This window comes from Opisthocomus hoazin, chromosome 13 (assembly GCF_030867145.1).
Source record: "Opisthocomus hoazin isolate bOpiHoa1 chromosome 13, bOpiHoa1.hap1, whole genome shotgun sequence".
Taxonomy (NCBI): Eukaryota; Metazoa; Chordata; class Aves; order Opisthocomiformes; family Opisthocomidae; genus Opisthocomus; species Opisthocomus hoazin.
The window spans coordinates 24,154,072-24,173,673 of record NC_134426.1 but is presented as its reverse complement, the minus strand read 5'-3'; the positions used below and the strand labels follow the sequence as shown (position 1 = coordinate 24,173,673).

General features: G+C 39.7%; 1 protein-coding gene across 2 annotated transcripts in view; it reads left to right on the top strand.

Moving 5' to 3' along the window:
- LOC104327563 (transmembrane protein 132C) overlaps window positions 1-19,602 on the top strand; it is a 219,918-nt gene that overhangs the window by 182,520 nt on the left and 17,796 nt on the right. For both annotated transcript variants that reach the window (XM_075434859.1, XM_075434858.1), the window contains one exon: window positions 7,754-7,897. In XM_075434859.1, coding sequence (XP_075290974.1) covers window positions 7,754-7,897 — 144 coding nt within the window. The remainder of the gene's footprint in view (window positions 1-7,753; window positions 7,898-19,602) is intronic.

Sequence of the window (19,602 nt, the reverse complement as noted above, 5' to 3'; positions counted from 1 at the left end):
GAAAAGGGCAAACCCAGATCCAACCAAGAAAATTTGCCCTTCCCCACTGCCTGCCGTGGAGTGAATTTGCCTCAGGGAGGTCCTCAATCATGATGCAAACTCTTTGGTCTATAGAAACACTCCTGTTCTTCTGAAGTGTGTGCTAAGAATTTAAAAAAAGAACGTCAGCTTCCTTCTATTCTTGTATATACTGTCTGTGAATGGAGTGTCAGAGAATCCAGTTGGCAGAAAGCACAATGTATAATTTACTTTTAATCATGGGATTATGCAGATAAGCAGAGTCTGCTGCCTAACAATGTTATTTTGTTAGTCAGCTGTAATCCTGGTAGTATTAATAACTCAAATCTTCAACCATCATGTTACCAGACTCACAAATCAGCGTAACAATTGTCTGCAGTGCAGTACAGCTCTACGCATCACTTAAATGGGATGCCCTGGAACCCTTGTGATGCATCACTTAGTGCTCATCAGTAGACTATTTATGATGTTTGCAGCTAGCATATGTGGAGTTTACTTTATATCTCCCACGTCTCCATCTTCTTCTCTTGTAAATGTGTTGCCAAGGTGTCACTGTTCATCAAAGGTGATGGGCTGAACTACAGTTTGAAGCACAGTAGAGCTGCTGGAGCTCTCCTGCGTAGGCATCATCTCCACGGATTCAAGTGCCATCAACAGCATGCGAGGGCTTGCTCCTTCTGTCCTTTTTCCATTAGACAAATACTGTTTTGATTTTAAGGTGGACAGTGCCTAACTGCCTCTGTTCCACAAACTTTTTCAAGAAATTTTCTTTACAAATTAAAAAGTGATTGGCTTTTCTGTGTCACTCCTTGAGGTCCTCAGCACAGGTTTGTTACTCATGATGTAGTGTGTTTGTGTGAGGGAGAAACCTTAATGCTAAGCTATGATTAACATCTTTCTATGAGATTCCACTTACAGAATCTTCAGCCTGTAAACAGGACCATTCTCATGACCTCAGGCTCCCATGGATTTCTCTTGATAACACCATCTAATCGGATTTAGAGTTTAATTAAACAGCTGTCACTTTGCTTCCTCATTCTGCTCCAATTTAGTGTTGAATTAGTTCCTAAATTAGTCATGGCTGAATGCTTGCCTTCTTACAGTTGAGAGGTTGGATGAACATAAGGTTTGCTCTTCAGCTAAATTCAAGCAACTAAGGTTTGTATTCTGTATTCTTGCACTTTGTACAGAGCTGCCACTGACATCGGTGGACGTTCCCTGACTGAACCAGGGATGGAGTAAAATGTGAGATTCCTGAAGAGTAGTGTTACCGGACTTCAAATGACCAAAAGTGTGCACACGCTCCTTCTCAGCTCTGGCTAGAATACATTAGCAGTTCTGCTGAGTTTTCTGTGAAGTAGCACAAGTGCAGCTGTGGAAGAAAATGTTTAGACCAACACCTCTTCGAGTGGACTTTATTCAAATTAGCCTGGATATAACCAAGACCAGAATATGAACAAAATTTTATGGTACTCTGAATTGTAACATCAGCTCCAAGCAAGAAAGCTCGGAGACTTGCTGTAGAGTGATGATACTTGCATCAAATTCTATATAATGGTCTCACTAAACTCAGGTCTCAGTGTTATACAATGTAGTGCCTGACACCAGTCTCACCATTTTGCTTTGAAATGTCAGCTAATTCTTTCTCTGATCTACTGAAATGTAATACCAAGATTTGTAACTGTGGTAACTTGGTACAGGCACACACAGAGGAGTTCCAAACCACTACGCTGCTGTAACTCACCAGTTCTAGCCTGTGGGCTTCTTGGTTAAATCTTTTTTTTTTTGCAATTTAGTAGTGCAGGGAAATGAATGGGAGTACCCCTTTGTCCTAACTAGTTGCACTTGAGTCACAACCTATCAAGTGCTTAACTATAAAGAGGTGGGAAAGCTGTCTGGCCCTCTTACTTTCTTTGTTTATCTGGGGAAGGTAGAAGAACAGTAGAAGTTACCCATGCTATGAAGATTTCGTATCACACTTGCTGCAGACATATGCCAGCAGAGCAGCTTGCCAGGTTTATCAGGTTGTGACCTCAGGACTTCATTTCTGAAGTCACTGAAGCATTCTGAAGGATTGTGTGGAGGAGGTACAATTCTGTATCCTTGTTGCAGAGTCTGAGGGTTCAGGTCCTTTGCAAAAGGCTGGGGTTTTGAACAAGCGAATGCAGTGCTGATTTCAGCTAGACTAGTACACCAGGTATTGGCTGGGCTGGGCAAGAGTAGATGTTTTGTTAGTGGATAATGAAAATGCTATGTTGAGTAAAGGCATTTACTCTGTTCTGTTTATGACAGCTAGCTTAAAGTTCAAACTTACCAATAAATTTTTGAAGTAATTTCTTATGCACACAATTCAATGGTGTGCTTTTGAATATCTCCTTTGATTAGAGCCTCATGTCTAGCTGCTGGAGTCTTCCTCTAACCATTAGAAGAGCAAGAAAAAATGCTACCTAATGCTACTGTTTGTTAATTAAATATGTTTAAATAGTAATGATTTCCTTCATGTGCTGTATTCATGGAAGGGATGCCCTGGTAACAGAAAAGAACCATCCTAACTGGGAGTTTGTAGGTAGTTCTTCATACAAGACAACTAACTCTCTTTCTGCACTGCCAGAGTCGGTTGTTGCTGGGAGTTGGTCATTGTGCTGCAAAGGCAGTTTGAGGCTACCAAAGAAGTTCAGAGCTCACATCTCCCTTCTGTGTCAATGAGAATTAGATGTGTGGTTCTCCGTTTCAGCTTTAGAAATGACAACCCTTGCTTTTTTAGAGCTTGTGATGCACCTACAGAAACTTCTTTCCATTGTGGATATTGATGCTTACCTATAAGTCATCCTCTCCCTGATTTTTCAATTTTCTTTATACTGCTTTCCCCATTTTTTAATTTATTGGGAATGAGTCCAAACATTGCTATCGGATGCTTTCAGTCTTTTGCCACACAAAATAAATTTGCTTTTAAAATTTTAGTTGCTGCCTGCACAGAAAGTAGATTAGTTCTTGGGGGATTTTAAAAATTAAAGAATGTGGAAATGGCCGAGGTATTGTGATTTTGAAAAGTGCCTACATTTTAAGTGACTTCTTAGTCTCTCTAAAGGTTTCTTAGTATCTTGTTTGTATGCTCCCAAATTAGCTTGCAAACAGGATAGTATATTGCATTCCAAAATAAAACATTAAAATCGCCACCTATACAGCTATTGTGTTTCCTATTCTGATGTGAGAACAATTGTTTTCTTAATGTTGCTTGACATGTTCTTAAAGATTCAACTACTATTTCTGCTTATCAGTGGATAATCAAGGGTGTTAGAGGAGGTGACAGAACGTAAGGGAAACAGGTTCAGGTGCTGAATGGGAGCCCCCTTGCCTGTGGTGCATGTTCAGAGCGCTCAGTATTGCAGAACAGACAGACAGACCGCGTTCTCTTTAAGCTCTGTTTATTTTTATGAGTTTCAGTTCAGCTTTCGAGGAGTCTTGGACCATGGATCCTGTCATACGTTATTTAGAGTTTTCTGCCTAGCAGCTTGATTGTCTGTTACATTAAAGCCTTTGACTTTATTGCAGCAATATAAAGAAAACACAGAGGAGGCAGAAATTGTGCCAGAAGGCTATTCCATATACAGGGATATAGGACACACACTTTTCTACTTTAGTTCTGAACAAAAAGACAATAGAATCAGAACTTGGTTCTTTGGTATTTTTTTTTTTTTTTTAATATCGCAGTTGAATAGCGTAGAGCATTTACAGACTAAGGGAAGTGGCAGATTTTAAAATTGCGTTTAACATAGTGGGTAATACATTAATTGCTTATACTTCAGTATTTCTTAATCTGTGTAATACCAGTGAGTTATGAGTGCTTTCAGTGGAGATGAAATACAAAGGTTTCCATCTCTGTTTGAAGCTTGAGCTAGGTGGGTCCCAATTGCTTCCCAATGCTGAGGATCTCTAATGACTGTAATGGTACTAGCTATGAAGCCGTTAAATAATATCTACCCTATGTTTCCATCTCCTTTATGCACATCATGAATTTGAAATTCCTGAAGTTCATATTGGGTTACAGAGGAGGGATGTAAAATTTCAGTAGCCCTTTATTATGACCAATCATGCCTTTTACAATTTTTGGGGCAGATGCATTTCTGAAGTAATTAATCAAAATAAATTCATTCAGATGCATGCTGCTTCCTTTAATGAAACCATTAGCAAAGGGCAGAAGATTGAGGTTTCTAATTGCTGGTGATGTGCCAGTAGCCAAATTTTCTGTCTTCTCTCCAGAAAGGTCTTGGGAAATTTCAAAAGATTTTTTAACCTTCGTAATAATGGCTTTATATCAAAGCCACTTAGAACTCAGATACACCAATAATGACCTATTGGAAAGAGCGAAACAGAAGTGATAGATTATTGCTTAACATCAGTTCTGTTCTATATAGTGCGGAAAGCAGGAATATCAGTCACACCTGCCTGTCAGGCTTCCCCTTTCTAAAGGTATAGATTATTTTCTTTTGTGCAGTGAAGAAGGATTGCTTTATTTGGGACGGGTGAAGCAGAATAGGGTTATTTTGAATACAAGATATCTGAGTTACTGTGTTATCACTCAATTTCAAAAAAAAATGGAGACTACGAAGATACAGGGGTGGAGGGAACCACAAGAGGTTATCTGGTCCCTTCCTCTTCTACCTGACTCAAAGAACCTATGTTATTTCTGAATGATGTATAACCTGTTCTTCAAAGATCTTTTAGGCTATATTGTGCATTTTCTTCTGCCCCTGACAACATATTCCATCAATTCTCTATCGATAATTATTTTTATAATAAAGATTGCCTTAATGTCAGAGAAATCTTCCTTGTTGCAGTTTAAGCCCATTACGTGAGGCCCTGTCCATGAACATGGAAAATAGTTTATTCTTCCTCATTTTCAGAAGACTTCTGTGTATATGGAGACAGTAATCATCATATTTTCTAGGCTAAACAATCCCAATTATTTCAGTCATTCCTCACAGATCTTATTTTCTAGTCTTTGATTTATCCTCCTTGTTCTTTTTTATTGCTTTTCACTTGAGAAAGTTTTTCTTGGCAATATGGTTCTCAAAATCAGACATAGTCCTTTAGCAGAGGCCTTGCTAGTGCTGAGTAGGAATACCTCCCATCTTACAGGTGATACTCTTTATACAGATTGCTGTGGGAGGGTTCTTTGGATGGTTTGGTTTTGGTTTTCCACCACAGCAGCATGCAACTGCTGACTTATGCCCAGTTTGTGATCTGCTATAGTCCCCAAATGCTCTTCTGAGAGCAGCTTTTCCTGTTGAATCTTTTCCGTCCTTTATTTATAGGATTAGTTGTTCCTACAGAAAAGTAGCTACTTGTATTTAACTTTATTGCACCCCATTTTTTTAAACCCTATCTTCAATACTGGATTTTAATCCTGTTTTCTAGCATTCTCCTGGTGCTGTGGCATAGGCTCAGAGCTTAGCTGCAGCTGTGGCTGGTGCGGCAGCAAACACGATTTAGCGTGATACTCCTGACAGTCTCGCTGTCACCCAGGATGATGCCAGGGCACAGTAAGCAGCTGGTCTTTTCCTGGCCGTATGCAGGGCTGGGTGATCAGGAGCACAGGAACCTCATGTGGCTTGGAGTGCTCTGTGGTCTTGTCTGCTGGGCTTCCTGCTTATCTTCTTTCCTATTTTTTCTTAATATTTGACTTCATGTTGAGGCCACTGATTACTCAACACTGCAGGCACGAGCAAAGCTGAGCTGGAGGAAGTTCTAGTGACTCCCAGGTAGCTTGTTGCAAGTTAAACCCGGATGACGAATTTACTCTGCTGCTTGTGTCACAGAAGTTTCAACTCATCACCTAATCAGATCTTTGTTTTTATCTTGGCAGTGGTGCAGGGTTTGTTTCTTTTTTTTGTATGTATATGATTTTCTGATTTGTCTTGAACTACGTAAGTTACCATTAAATGCAAATGTGGGTAAATCCCCAAGTCACAGAGTATGTTTTATATCTGAAACTCATTTCTATTTATGGGATTTCTCTTCCTCTGAACACGGCGCGTTAAATTAGATTTCTTTATCAGTAATATGTATCAGTTGCTAAGGAAAAACTGGACCTGAGTAGAATCATTTCAAAACAGAGCTGAGATTGTGGAAATGACAGGACATCTTTTCAGGCTAACTCTATTGCTGCTCCTTTGCCCTGAAGTCCTTATTTCACAGTGTTTAACACTTGGAGTCACAAAAAATAAGGCCTTAAGGGATCGAGGCAAAAGATTAATTTCAGAGGACATACAGCAGTTGGCAGTAGCCAAACACACAGAATAAAATATGTTGAACCTGCTTTTTGGTGAACCTATGTGGGTTATTCACTGCTGGTTGCTTTGGAAGTCTGCAGGCAGAAGAGTAGTTGGGTTTGTTACTGATTGTTTTTTTCACAAATGATGAAATCTGCTCCTTTTGTGTCTGTTTCTGGCCTTACCAAGTGCATGGAAATAAATACTTTTGGAACAAAATTTTCAAGTTTGGATGACAGAATTTGAACTCCAAAAGCCATGCATTTCACTACAGCTCTCTGTTGCTCAGAAATGCTAGGTACTGGCAGAATTTGTATGGGGGCAGCGGAGGGTGGTCTCTGCCTTTGAGAATTAGAAGTTCCTAAGAAAGGCCTTCGACTTTCCACTAATGTTATTTATGAATCTGGCTCTGATTGGGTAGGTTTGTTTTCATATATGCCATAGGAATTATTTAGGGTTCTTACTTTTCTAGAATAGTCAATATTCCTTTTTTAACAGGTTTTTTTTAGGTTTGATGGGATTTCTAATGAGACCTGTAGGAGAACTTGAGAAATAACAAGTTGCAAGATGGAAAGAAAATCTGACCTAGATTTCAAACTCACTAAATTTGAATTGAAAACAGTATCAATAGTATCAGTGCCCCATTTTGCTGCCATTGACATTAGTGGCTGCAGCCTTCATGACTTAGGTGCTGAGGATTTTGCTGAATATTTCATTCGCTTTGTAGAATTCGAAGTTGAAAAGTCAGAGAAAACTTTGAAGTTCTTCCTGCATGGGAATCTTGGGACTATGGTGAGGTTGAAACAGTTCAGGAGTTAGGAGAGTTAGCCGAGTCGATGGTGCATTGAAAGACTTTTATATGCCATGACCCAAGTTCAAACCAGATTTCCTTGTTATTTTCCCTGCAGTTAACAGCATCACTAACTCCTTCTGGATTCCTTACATTGCTTCATTGGCCATATCAAAGGAAATTAAACACTCTTGAAACCATTCCAGATAGAAAATTCACAGAGAGTCCCCGACTTTGCAATAGGCTTAGATTCAAAGAGCAATGTTTTCACTTTCAAGGCTCTTGCATCCTGTCCCAAAGATTACCAATCACATCTAGTTTAGTAAAAGCTCTGAACTCATGTTTTGGAAGGGAAATATTGGGAAGAGTCTCACATACTTAAGAAGCTGAAGCTACCTGTGATGTGTGCCTGCCTGGCCTGAATTTAGCTGCAGTCATGTTGCTCACTGTTTAACAGTGTGTAATGCAGCTGACTGTATTTATTTAGCAGGTAAAATATAATCGCTGTTTTACTGCTTTTTACCAAGTTGTACCTATTTGAAGATGAAATTAGGTCATTAGCCACTGAGAACCAGTGCATCTTTCTTGAGTATAAGTCCAGCTGAAGAGCTGATGCTTGCCTTTTGGATCTCTCTCTGTCTCTGAACAGCACTGTGCTTTGTTTTGTGTACAGGACACGGAAATTCTGAACACCGCAATTCTCACAGGAAAAACAGTGGCAGTGCCCATCAAAGTGGTTTCTATTGAGGAGAACAGCGCTGTGACAGACATCTCTGAATCAGTTGAGTGCAAATCTTCTGATGAAGATGTCATTAAAGTAAGTTCATGCCATGTATTGGCTTCTGAAATTTCATGTCTTTTTTGTACACAAAAGGATAATAGCCTGGGAACAATCACTAAATCAACTCCTGCAAATTAATTGTGCTACTGTTTCAAAAGCGTAAGGAGAGGGATTTTTAAGAAAAGAAAGAGTTAGGTACAACCGTACAGCCACCACACTGAGTTTCAGTAGAATGTCAGTGTTTAATTTTTTTGTGTGTCCTAATTTTAAAATGTCTTGGTAATGTCACCTGAAGCCCTCTACGCACAGAGTTCATTCACTGCAAAAACAGCTCTGCTGTTAGTCCTGCCTCTCCAGATGTTTCTTATCACCTTACCAGCTGTGATTATCACCTCCACAGCTGCATCAGTGGAATGGATTGGATGAGTGTTCCCCAGCAACTGCAATGCAGTCATCCTGGTCGACTTCACATTCTGCTGAGAGCTGTTTTGAATTAACAACATGATTCTGCACAGAAGCGGCTAGAAAGTTATTCACATGACCGGTCCATCAATTTAGCACTAGCAGCCTAATGTCGCACAGTAACAAACGCCAGTGGGGTATCATTGTCTTAAGGCAACACAGCTATATCTGCTGTGAGTATAGTCAAAGCCCTGAAGGAAATCCACAGTTGCGCAGAGAGTCAGTACAAAGACAACGCTCTGCATGAATCCCATTGCACTTTCCACACAGGACATTCATGGTGCATGGCCTTTGAGCAAGGGTGATTTTATCCTTGGCCCATAAGATCTTTTGAATAGGGTTTTTATTATATTATGTGATTTCACAGCATATAGCACAGTGGACTTTGTGATGATGCTCTTTAGGTGTCTTTAAAGTGCTGTCAGCTCTCTTGGATGTATAGTATACAAATAGTAATGCCACGGCATTAAGTATTACAGTTAGTTCAGTTTGTAGGTTCATGGAAAGCAATAAAACTCCTGTGAACTTGCAGGATCCAACAGTTTGCTGCACTATTACAAAATTTATGTAGAAGTATTTATTATACCACCAACCAAGTAGGTGGGAAAAATAGTCATACTTTGAACTAATGCAGCCATTACAGAAGACTTTTACAGAAAGCTTTCTACTTTCAGTGGATACTTCAGAGCCAAACAAATCTCTCCAGTTTGCTGGAGCTTGAAGTGCTTCCATATATCAGGTGCTTTGCAGAGTTTTTAATCTCTCAGAGTTAATTCATGTTAATCTTTTTCCTAAGATAGCCACCTAACTACAAATCAAAGGAATAGCTGGAGTGTAGTTTAGGGATCATCCTGATTGTAACCTTTTTGGAAACCACATTGGAAATATTCCTGAGTAAGAAAAAGTACAAAATAACAAATAACAAATTAAAGGACTACTGTGATCATCCAGATTAGCCATTTTGCTTAAACAGGTTACAAAATTTCACCCAATAATTCCAGCCCCATGGCAATTTCTTCTTCCCGACAGCAAAAATGACAAGTTTTAAGTTCTTCCACTCAGAGGAAGACTTGAGTCGGGGGAAAAAAAAATACATCTGATGGGCATTTACTTTACGTCACTATATGTTGTATATAAAATGACAGCACAATGATTTCCCAAATAAAAATCCCTCTGCAAAAATGACTTCTCGGTTTTATAGCTTTGGAGCATATTGATCAAGGAGAAATGAATTTCCCAAATTTTACAAAAAAAAGAGAGTGTTCTTGCAGTAATTGCAGAACCGCCTGGCCTATTGCAGTTCTCCAACAGCTTGTTTGGAAAGTATGTTTTCTTGAAGTACTATGTCCTCTGATTAGCACTTGGGACCCTGCTGTGCTCTTATTTTCAACAGAAATAATTTATCTCCACTAAAAGTATTTCTTAAAATGGAGCCTGTTTGCACTACTGGAACATTTTTAAGTGGCTTCTAGAAGCCTCCTTATCTAGCCACTCTGAAGCTGAAGTGGAACAAATAATGGGAGGCTAACACACATTGTTTATTGGAATCGACTAGAGAAATTTTTCAGGTGTAATTTCTTTCCCTTCAGAAATGTTTTGAAATTGCTCAGATGAATAGAGAAACTATCTTCTGTGTATTTATGACTATATGCAGGATCTCTAGAGGAGTGCATCTGTGACATGAGTGCTAACTGCTGTGTAACATACAGCTAGGTAAAAAACAGTTCAGTGGAATGTTTTGAACAAAAAGGTTTTATCATCTCATTGTAAAGGAAAAGGATTTTTTTGGATTTTTTTAATCTAGAATGTTCCAGTTTCCAGGAAATTTCTTTACATGGGGAAATGAAGTTTGAGGTTCAAGTCAAATTGACATGTTCGTATTGGTTCTGGCTTTAAAAAGCACTCAGAAAGCTTCAAATGGAGCACAAAGGCCCTTCATCCTTAATTCATTTTGAAATTCCCCATCAAGCCTTTATGTTAAACTCTTTAGATATGTCATCATCCTCTGTAAAAGACTGCTTTAGAGATGTTGTTGGCAGTAACTTTTCTGTTTTAAAAAAAGAAGTCCAGTCATCATAAATTGTATTTATTGGGAAAATATGATGGTATCTCCAACAAAGAATGTGGGCGTGTGTTTACAGTTCATGTTCCCGAGCATCCCTATCATAGCAGAATCAAAACCTATTTACAGATATGGAAAGCCTCTAGGTTAATTTAAACCACAAACTAAGAAAAACAAGGAGTTGTTGATGAGAGCTATTTAATACTTTGACATGTTATCATCTAGATGTTCACACAGATATCTTTGTTTAATTTCCATTGTGTGGAATTTCTGATAACTTTGGATTCAGGCAAACCTACAGAGTTAGGCTAGAAGTTGAAGATGAACGGTGCCTATTGACATTTGGCTTGTAATATTTAGTCATCAAATAAAGAAGTGTCCCTTTATATGGTTCATGTAAAGAGCCTAAAGGTAATGTTTCTGCCCAGCAATTTGAATGGCCATCAGTTAAAAGCTTGTTTATATTAATTTTTACAGTTCCTTCAGTTTGGCTGCACTTACATTATTCTCAGTAACAGAGCCCAGTGGAAATTTAAGCCTAAGATATATCTGCAAGTAATGGGCAATAGTTTCCCCAGTGATAAGCATGGTCTCAAGGCAGCTCAGTGCAGTTTGTGTCCTGCCTTAATCTGCTGACTACTACTCCTTTTACGTTGTTTTATTGTCTCTTAGTTTCAACTCTCTCCTTCCAAATTTACAGTTGATTTCATGAACTTTAAAAGTCTTTGAATGCTCTAGACCTTCACACAGTGGTCCAACCTTTTAAAAGCGGACACAAAATTTATTGTGGCAGTAAAAATCAAGCAACAGCCAAATTTTACTTTGCTAAGCTGGAATTTACCAATAGGATCCATATATCTGGAGCCATTAATAGTAATTGCAGTTGCATGCGTAGGCTCCTTTTCATCTGCTGGAAACTCAGGTGGAACGTGGCTGCTTTTGCTAGTGCTTGTGTGCAGTTTCCTCAAGAGCAAATACTGCTCCAGGTTCCCAGGTCACCTGGCTGCTAGAACAGATGCAGTTTTGTGCTGTGAAGAAGAGCAGAGTTTCTGGAGACTTGCAATACCTTGTGACATTTTCAGATTGAAAACTCTTGGTAATGCTTACAAACTTGAGGATGTTTTTTCCATTAAAATAACCTGAGTTCAAAAATCTTCAGTGCTATGTGTATTTACGAAGCTACTGTAAATGTTTTGGGTTTGTATTTCATCATTGTTGGACTAGCTTTTATCCTGTTGCTACATGAGGGGATGCTATAGATGTGGTATTATATTCTATTTGTATTGCAGTTATTTATAATTGGAAAATTAAAAGCTGGATACTAGTCTCAGTGTATTAGCCTTGAACCATACTCTAATGACCTTATTTACTAGTTTCTTTTTGTTTTTAGATGGCATTAATAGCTTTGAGATGTATTCAGATCAAAACATGGATTCAGACAATGTTAGTCCACACATGCAGCTGCTATGGTTGTCACTGGAAACAGAAACATGGATCTTACCTTTAAGATGTCCTGCAGTAGTTATTAGTGAACAGTGGTTTCATTGGGACTGACGAGTAGAGGATGACATTAACTGCAGGTAAAGGCCACAGCAAGAATGTGAGGATTTTCTGTTAGGAGCTAAAATCCAGGGCAGAGTGTCACAGCCGTCCCTCTCATCACAGTAATGTCAAACAAAATCTCAGCTCAAAGCAACGCTGAACTGTTGGGGGATGAAAATCTGGCCAGGGGGTTTGATGGTTGAACTCTAGCTTAGCAGCTGGAAAAGACTGGAACTACTGCTGGTATCCCACTTTCAAAGCAATAGTGATGGGACTTACAGACACCTGTCAAGGTTACAGGTCTTATTTAGAGGCCCAATACAGTAATCATTTACATACATGAGTAACTTTACTGTGAATGCCGCTGACATCAGGGAACATATTCAGATGAAATAATTGTTTAACATTCATAAATTTATCAGAGATTTTGCCACTTGTGGTAGAAACAGTTTATGAAATTAAATTAATTTTTACTAAGTAGACACAAACTCATGTTGAAATGTTTGCTGTCCATTTGTGAATGTATTCCGATTAAAGGCCAGTCTGGATGCTGTGTAACACATGAGGGAGGAACGTCTCAGTTTGCCAGTAAGGAACCTGATGGACATGTTCATGAGATAGATAAATTAATAGTTGTGTACTAACCGTAGTAATTTATGTTTAAAATTGTATATCTGGAACCATATCACAATACCCTGTTTACTAAGGAAAAGTCATCAGCACGTCGTTATTTAGATACTTTGCTGTTGTCTTAATACACCCAATCTTACACAAATAGCTATGCTTCAACCTCTGCAGTGCTTTATTTAACTATTCTTCTATGAAAGAAGTTTCACTGCTCTTTCCCACTTTCTGGTATTTGCAGAACTTGAAATGTGCTGCCCTTTAGATGTGTTAGCCCTGCCTAGAAAAGTGTGGTTATCCATGCAGAAGGAAGGCTGGTGCTCTGTTAGTGAGAGCGGAGGTCCCCATGCTCTGTAAATATATTGACCTGAATGAGCATCAGCTTCTCCCCACAGCTGATGGACTGATGGGGGATAATGTCCTGCTGCAGCACCAGCTTTTGCTACCTGATCCGCTTACTGGAAGGGCTCAGCTCGTCCCTGGATCCCTTTGAACTTTCCAGACGTGCAACCAAGAGAGAGCAAAACAGGCGCCCAGGGAATAGTGAGATGGGGACAGGTGATGACAGAAGCATTGGTGTAATGGAAGGGTGTGAAGTGTTACGTTAAAGAAAGTGCTAGCGCCAGCATACATTGGTCTGTCAAAACCTGTATGAAGATGCACGGGAACGAGGGTGTGACTGTCCTTACCTGGTGCACTGCAGTGCCAAAGGTTATGGAAATGCTCGAGATTTTTAAGGAAGGGGCTAAATATGTGGTGTGTTGCTGTCCACAGGGCTAATTCAAGATCTGGTCCTTTTCCTATTGAAATTAAAGTGTTACACCATGAGCATTACAGAACTGATCTTATAGAGAATCAGTGTTTCTAGTGCTGAATTTGGAGATAATTGTACTTGGTTCAGTGAAACGTTGTAACAGATATTGCCAAAATATAAAAATGAAGGATCTCGTAAGTATCTGTCAGAGGAAAGCTAAGACCGCTCAAAACAAAGCTTCCCATGGCATCTAAGGTTTCTTCCCTGTGCTTTCTTACCAGCAGCATCTGGAGGCAGGTAATGATGTGGTGGGTTGTGATGAAGTGTGATGCAGATGGTGATGTCAAGGGAAAGGAGAGTTTCAGAAGATTGCGTCCCATTAGAAGCCCTGGCATGTCATGGGCATGTTACATTTTCCCTCATACCTTTCAGCTCCTGGTGCATATGGCAGAGTAAGTGTCCAAACTTGCATTGCATTTCTGCACCTTAGCATACACATATATTCTTTGTGTGGGACTTAATTGCAAAGCCTTCAAGAGTCAGAGGATTCAGAGCTTCCCATTTTGTCTTTAGTGCCGGTTATAGGAGAAAATAAAAACAAGGGGCTGTCTAGAAAGAACTGGTTGTTCCTACCAGCTATTTTGATCAAGGAAGAACACAAACTTCCAATGAAAAGCTCCTACAGTGAATATAATGCAATTGATATATCGCTCATTTTTTACTTAGGTCAAATAAAACTCTGGTTGGAGTTTGTTAGCTAGCTGCACCTGTTGTAGAGCTGAGCATGCTGAAGAGTGAGTAGGTGGATAAACTTCTGATTAAAACAGGTCTTGTTCCTAACTCAACTCTGTAAAACAAAGGGAGAAATGAAAAGTCACACTAGATGGGGTTTCCAGGAATCCAGTGTGGTCTAATAATAGACAGGCCATTTTCTGTGCTGTCACTTTAATGTAATGCCATCTTCTGTGGGTTTATGGCAGTCCTGCAAGATTCAGGGAAAGCACGGAGAGGTCAATCTAAACAACAACAGCTACTGCCAGTCCTCCTCCACTGTCATATGCAGGCAGCTGCTCATGGACGGCTGATGCCTCTTTCAGATACTTCAGCCCACACAGTCAAAATTGTAGCAGTACTCCCATTTTATAAAATAAAGTAGTTGTGTAACTTTCTGGAAGGAATGTAGAAAAGTTGGTCTACTCCTCATAAGGTGCCTGTGTGCTCATTCTCAGGCTTGTAAGTCTTCCCATGGTCAGCTCCAGAATCGGGAGCTGAAAGCTCAGGCTGTGTGACACTGCATAGAGAGCCAACCCAGCTATCCTGCTTTTGGGTCCTGAGCTAAGGCCTCTGCCCAGGGCTGTAGGGACACACCAGCAGGCTCAGAACAAGCGTGGGTTCTCTGTCACATCCACTGCATGGTGCAGATACCCCCAAGGGCCACCACAAATGACCTCCCTGAAGTTTATGTTCAGTGGCTGGTAAACGGCAAATACATTTCACCACCCCTTCATATAGCCTTCAAAGCCCCCAAAGGCAGAAGCTGTATCTCTTTGTGAGTCCAACCCCAGCGGCCTGTTTCTCTTGACGGCTCCTCTTTCCTTCTCTGATACTACGTGTTCCTGTGATTTGTGTGAAACGGAGAGGCTTTAAAAACAGGAAAGAAAGTCACAGCATGGAAATTCCATTGTTTTGCTGTTCTGAAGCCCTGTGATTTTGTAGGCTTTTCTTCTGGTAAATTTAATATGATATGTTATATTCTGAACAGAATTGCAAATAGAAAGTCCACCTCCTTGCCCTCCTCCATATTTTTCATAGTGCTGTGATTTACTGGGATCAATATACATCAGTAGAGCGGAAAAACTTCAGAGGAGCTTGAGAAAAATGAAGCTTTACTGCACACTTCTGTCAGATGCAAATACAACATATAGGCCAGCAATGTGTGGAGCTTTCAGAGATGATGTTATATCAATGGATACCACTGCTCCCCAAGCAGTCAGCCTCTGTAGAAATTGAAACTCAAAATTGACATGCTCTGCGATACTTAAATGCAGTGATAGAAGTTGTAAATACCTTGCCATCACATAAAATGCAAAAATTTCAAGGGCAGCTAAAGGAACTTTTAAATCCAGTCCTTGCAGACTTCTTTCCCTGTCATTCCATGCCTTCAGCCAGCTCGCTGCCTGCGTTAGCGATGTCAGTATGGAAAACCTATACATCCCAAATGAAGAATGAAAGCAGAGTGGCAGTAACAGTGCCTTAAGTTACACAGAATGGGCTACAAAGTCAACTTCAGAGCTGCAAAATCAAGACGGGGAAAGTAAATGGACAAAATAACATTAGTCTTGTGACAGCTATAGATGTGATGGGAAGATAAGGAGTTTTCTCCAGAGTTAATTTTTGAGTAATACAGTCAGAAGAAAGGATGGTTCTCTTCTCCTTTCCTTTTCTGCCAATAGCTGTATTTGACACATTGTCAATATTTATATTGGAGATACATCTTAAGTTAGAAAATGACAAGCATTGTGATGTTCTCAAATATCCAACTACTGTCCAAGGTGTGGAGATGGAATTAAGTGTCCCTTCATTCACCCTGTGATCCTGCTTTGCCATGCAAGATATTTGGGGCCATGCTGCATGTATAGTCTGGCACATCCCTAGTGAGTAGGAGCCAAACTCTCTGTTCGGCCCCCATTTCGGAAATGACTTGACTCAGGAGCGCACAAAACAAGACAGATTTTGTTTTATGTGCTAATGCTAGTGGCAGAGAGCTCCTGTGGCTCAGCGCTGCTACAGTTCAGCTTCAAAAGCTGGTCATTTGGGAGCAAATAGATGCCCTCCAGTCTCAGCTGGCATTTTGTGCCCCTTTTACTCTCTCAGTTCTGTCGTAGTGAATGATGTTCAGTTAGTTCAATGTACTGCTTCTGCTCTGCAAAGCTGCCAGCAAAATCTTTGTAATGAGATTAGATAATGTACAGCCTTTTCCCTAAGAAATGCTCTCTAGCTTTGGGGGTTTTCTACTTAGTTTTGCTAATCTGACCGCTGATACTGAACATGCAGACCCTTCTCAGCAGAGAGAGTCCAAATTGCTTCTAAACTATGGCCCTGATTTTACAGAGTCCTCCTCTTCTTCAGGGCTCGATCCCTGAGTTATCGGTGTGTGTTGCTGGGAACTTTGCCTGAGGACTGATCGTGGGGACTGAAACCACATTTGGAATGTGGCAGCTGTTTACAAGCACAAAGCAACACCAACGCACAAGTTGTGTTATGCCTTGAAAACGGCAGACAGACAGTTCTGAGAGAGGCAGAACGAGGCTTAAATCGGTTATTAAAGTGTAGTACCTACCCTGCTCCCTCATCGCTGTTTCCAGAACAGGAGTAATTATTCCTCAATGATTTCAAGAAGCAAATTCATTCTTTTTCTTTTGGTGGGTCATAGGTAAAAACAACTGTTATTATTGGTTATTCGTGCACATAATGGGAAAAATCAGGGCTCTCATTTATTAAGATGACAGTCTTATCGGTGTTACATCTGCGTTACTGTCTTTGCCTTTAAGCTTACCCTGTGAGGGTGGCTTTTGGCTTCATTTTCTGAGTCACTGAACACAGCTCCAGCTGTAGTAAGTGGAAGCAAGGGGTGGCTCTGGCAAGTCAAGTCACACTAGCAATTAGCAACTCCTATAATGGATGCTTACATTTTAAAGGCTGCTCTGACAGTGTCACAACACTGTAAATATCATTCCAGAGATCATGGAAGAGCTCAAGTCTGAAGCTTTAACTCTTATTAGACTTAAACAGTTTAACATGAAAAAAATGAGTAGTGTGGGCCTTGAGACAGCTTCCATTTTCCAGTAGTAGGTTATTGATTATGCAGGATTATGCAGCCAGGCATTGAAATCCTTCCTACGAAGCAGTTACCATCACCTAATGTTCATATAGCGTAGGATTTCCTTTATATATAAAACCATAGTGTTTAATTGGAATAAAGACTGAGAGCTATATAAAGTCTCTCTCAAAACCTCTAGAATTTAATAGAGGAGAATTCCCTTTATACAGAGGATGTTGTTAAAAAAAAATCTTAGAAGAAACTCTATAGCAAGGAGATGAATATTGCAAAATTCTAAAGGATTCTCCAGAAAGCTTGTGGAACTATTATCACTGTCTAGTATTTTCTGTATGATACGGTGCAAGTGTCAGTATATTCGATGGATAAGTCATTCTGGTGCTCTGTGTTCCTTAATGGAATGAATGACTTTGTTCATAAAGCTTAACCTCCATGAGCTTCAATTGCCCTGCTAGTGTGTAAGAGTGATGATACAGAGCTGAAATACTACGAGGGTCGTATATTTGATAAGGGCTGAACATCACTATTCTTTCGTAATTATCCTGTAAATTTTTTCATTGAAATTGAGATTCCTTTTAGAGATGCTGGAAAAATCTTTTTACTCATAGAAGTGCTTTCATAAATATTTAAACATTCATGTAACCTTTCAAATTTTTAGCAACATTTATGCTAGTATAACAGAAATGGGTAAATGGGTTTACACACCAAAATATAAGATTCTGAACCTGATGAATACAAAGAGGACATCTACCATTATCATATCTGCCCATTTGTGTTTAGTCTTAAAGTTTGAAGACTTTTTAAACCTTGGATTGTTTAATTAAGGGCAAACCACACAGAATTCTACCTAGAAAATGGACTGATGCGTCACAAATTTGCAGTGTTCATAAACTTGACAGGATTGCCATATTAAAAGCATCTCTTTTGGTCCTTCAGAGGCCTGTTGGTATGGGCTGATGTCTCCAGAGCTGAAAAACCACTAGGAGAATAAGCAAGCTTAGACTAGACTCACAGAGTCAGTACTGCTCATTTATTTTTAGGTCTTATAGTGCTTCTTTCCACTCCTGTGTATAACAGATATGAAGCAGAACAGACAGCGTTTTGAGTTCACTATCTTTTGAAAGACAGTCTTAGCTTATATTTGACATGAAATATGTCTTTTGTAAACTATCTGCCTCTGCCAGTAATTGAATGAAGATATTGCAGCAATTCGTAGCAGAATTTAACCCAGCAAAACAGGGATATTCTTGCAGAAGTGTCAACAGCCCCTTAATGGCTGCAGAGTGCAAGGCAGTAGGTTGCCACATCCTTCATGGTGACTTCAAGCTGCTCATGCTGCTTTCGCGCAGTTCTGCAATACAGAGGTCATGGTGGGATCAAGAACTTAATCTGAAAGGCGTAAGTAAAGGAAGATGCAGAGGTTTTGCATTTGGCTGGTACCAGTACTAGGAATCTCCTTAATATTCACTGCAGCTACTTTGTTCGTTACCCGATGGAAAGGTACCTTCACTCCCCAGATCACAAAGTCACATAGTGCCATAGGTAGTGATTCAGGAGGGACACTCTCTTGATTTCCAGGTAGTAGTTCTCTCTGTCAGCTCAATAAAATGTGATTTGTTGCAGACAGAGTCTATCCAAGTCATTTGGAAAGGCGGTGGCCTTTGTTACAAAGGACCACAAAAATATAATGCCAGAAAAAAAGAAAGACAAAGAAGAAACCTCCAGGGAATTGTGCTTAGTCCTGCCTTTTGCTGTCTAGCTTCTTTATTTCAGTTTTAATCTGGAGAGAGATGTTAGAAAAGTAGAAAAAAAGGAGCAAAGTAGCTGAATGCAGCTTAATAATGAAAGAAACTGCTGAAATAGCGTCAGAAAGCTCTTTAAAATGCAAAACTTCTTGCTGATTTGCTATGCAGAATGGGAAAAAAACAATCACTTAAAGGTGGTGGCTAAGCAGGCTTTCCCTTCATCATCTCTCACTTCTGATACTAAAGATAAAAAGTGCTTTCACAGGGAAAATGCTTTCATAGTAAAAGCATAAATACTACGGGAGATGAGAGACAGATCACTGTTCACAGTCTCCAGCCTCTATTAGAAAGTTCATTAGACTTCTGTGGGCAGGAGTCAGTCACAGATGAGGGCCAGTCATTGTACTGTTCAGTGACCTTCCAGAAGCATTGCAAACCCTGGAGGGAAACAGAGAGATATTTTTATCTATCAGAAATGTTTAAACAAATACACTTTTTAAATTAAAAATAATTTGAGTTCTAATATGATCCAGTTTAATTTACCACTCTTTATAATCTCCCTTCCGTCCTTCCTCTGTGATTCCATGCAACAGTGTTTTAGGTTGTCCCTACCAGTCTTGTATTCCATCTCTTTTAACCCCATATGTGAACAGATCAAAAATAGTTTTACCAACTGTGCTTTGAATAACTCCAAAACCAAGCTGACTGTGATGT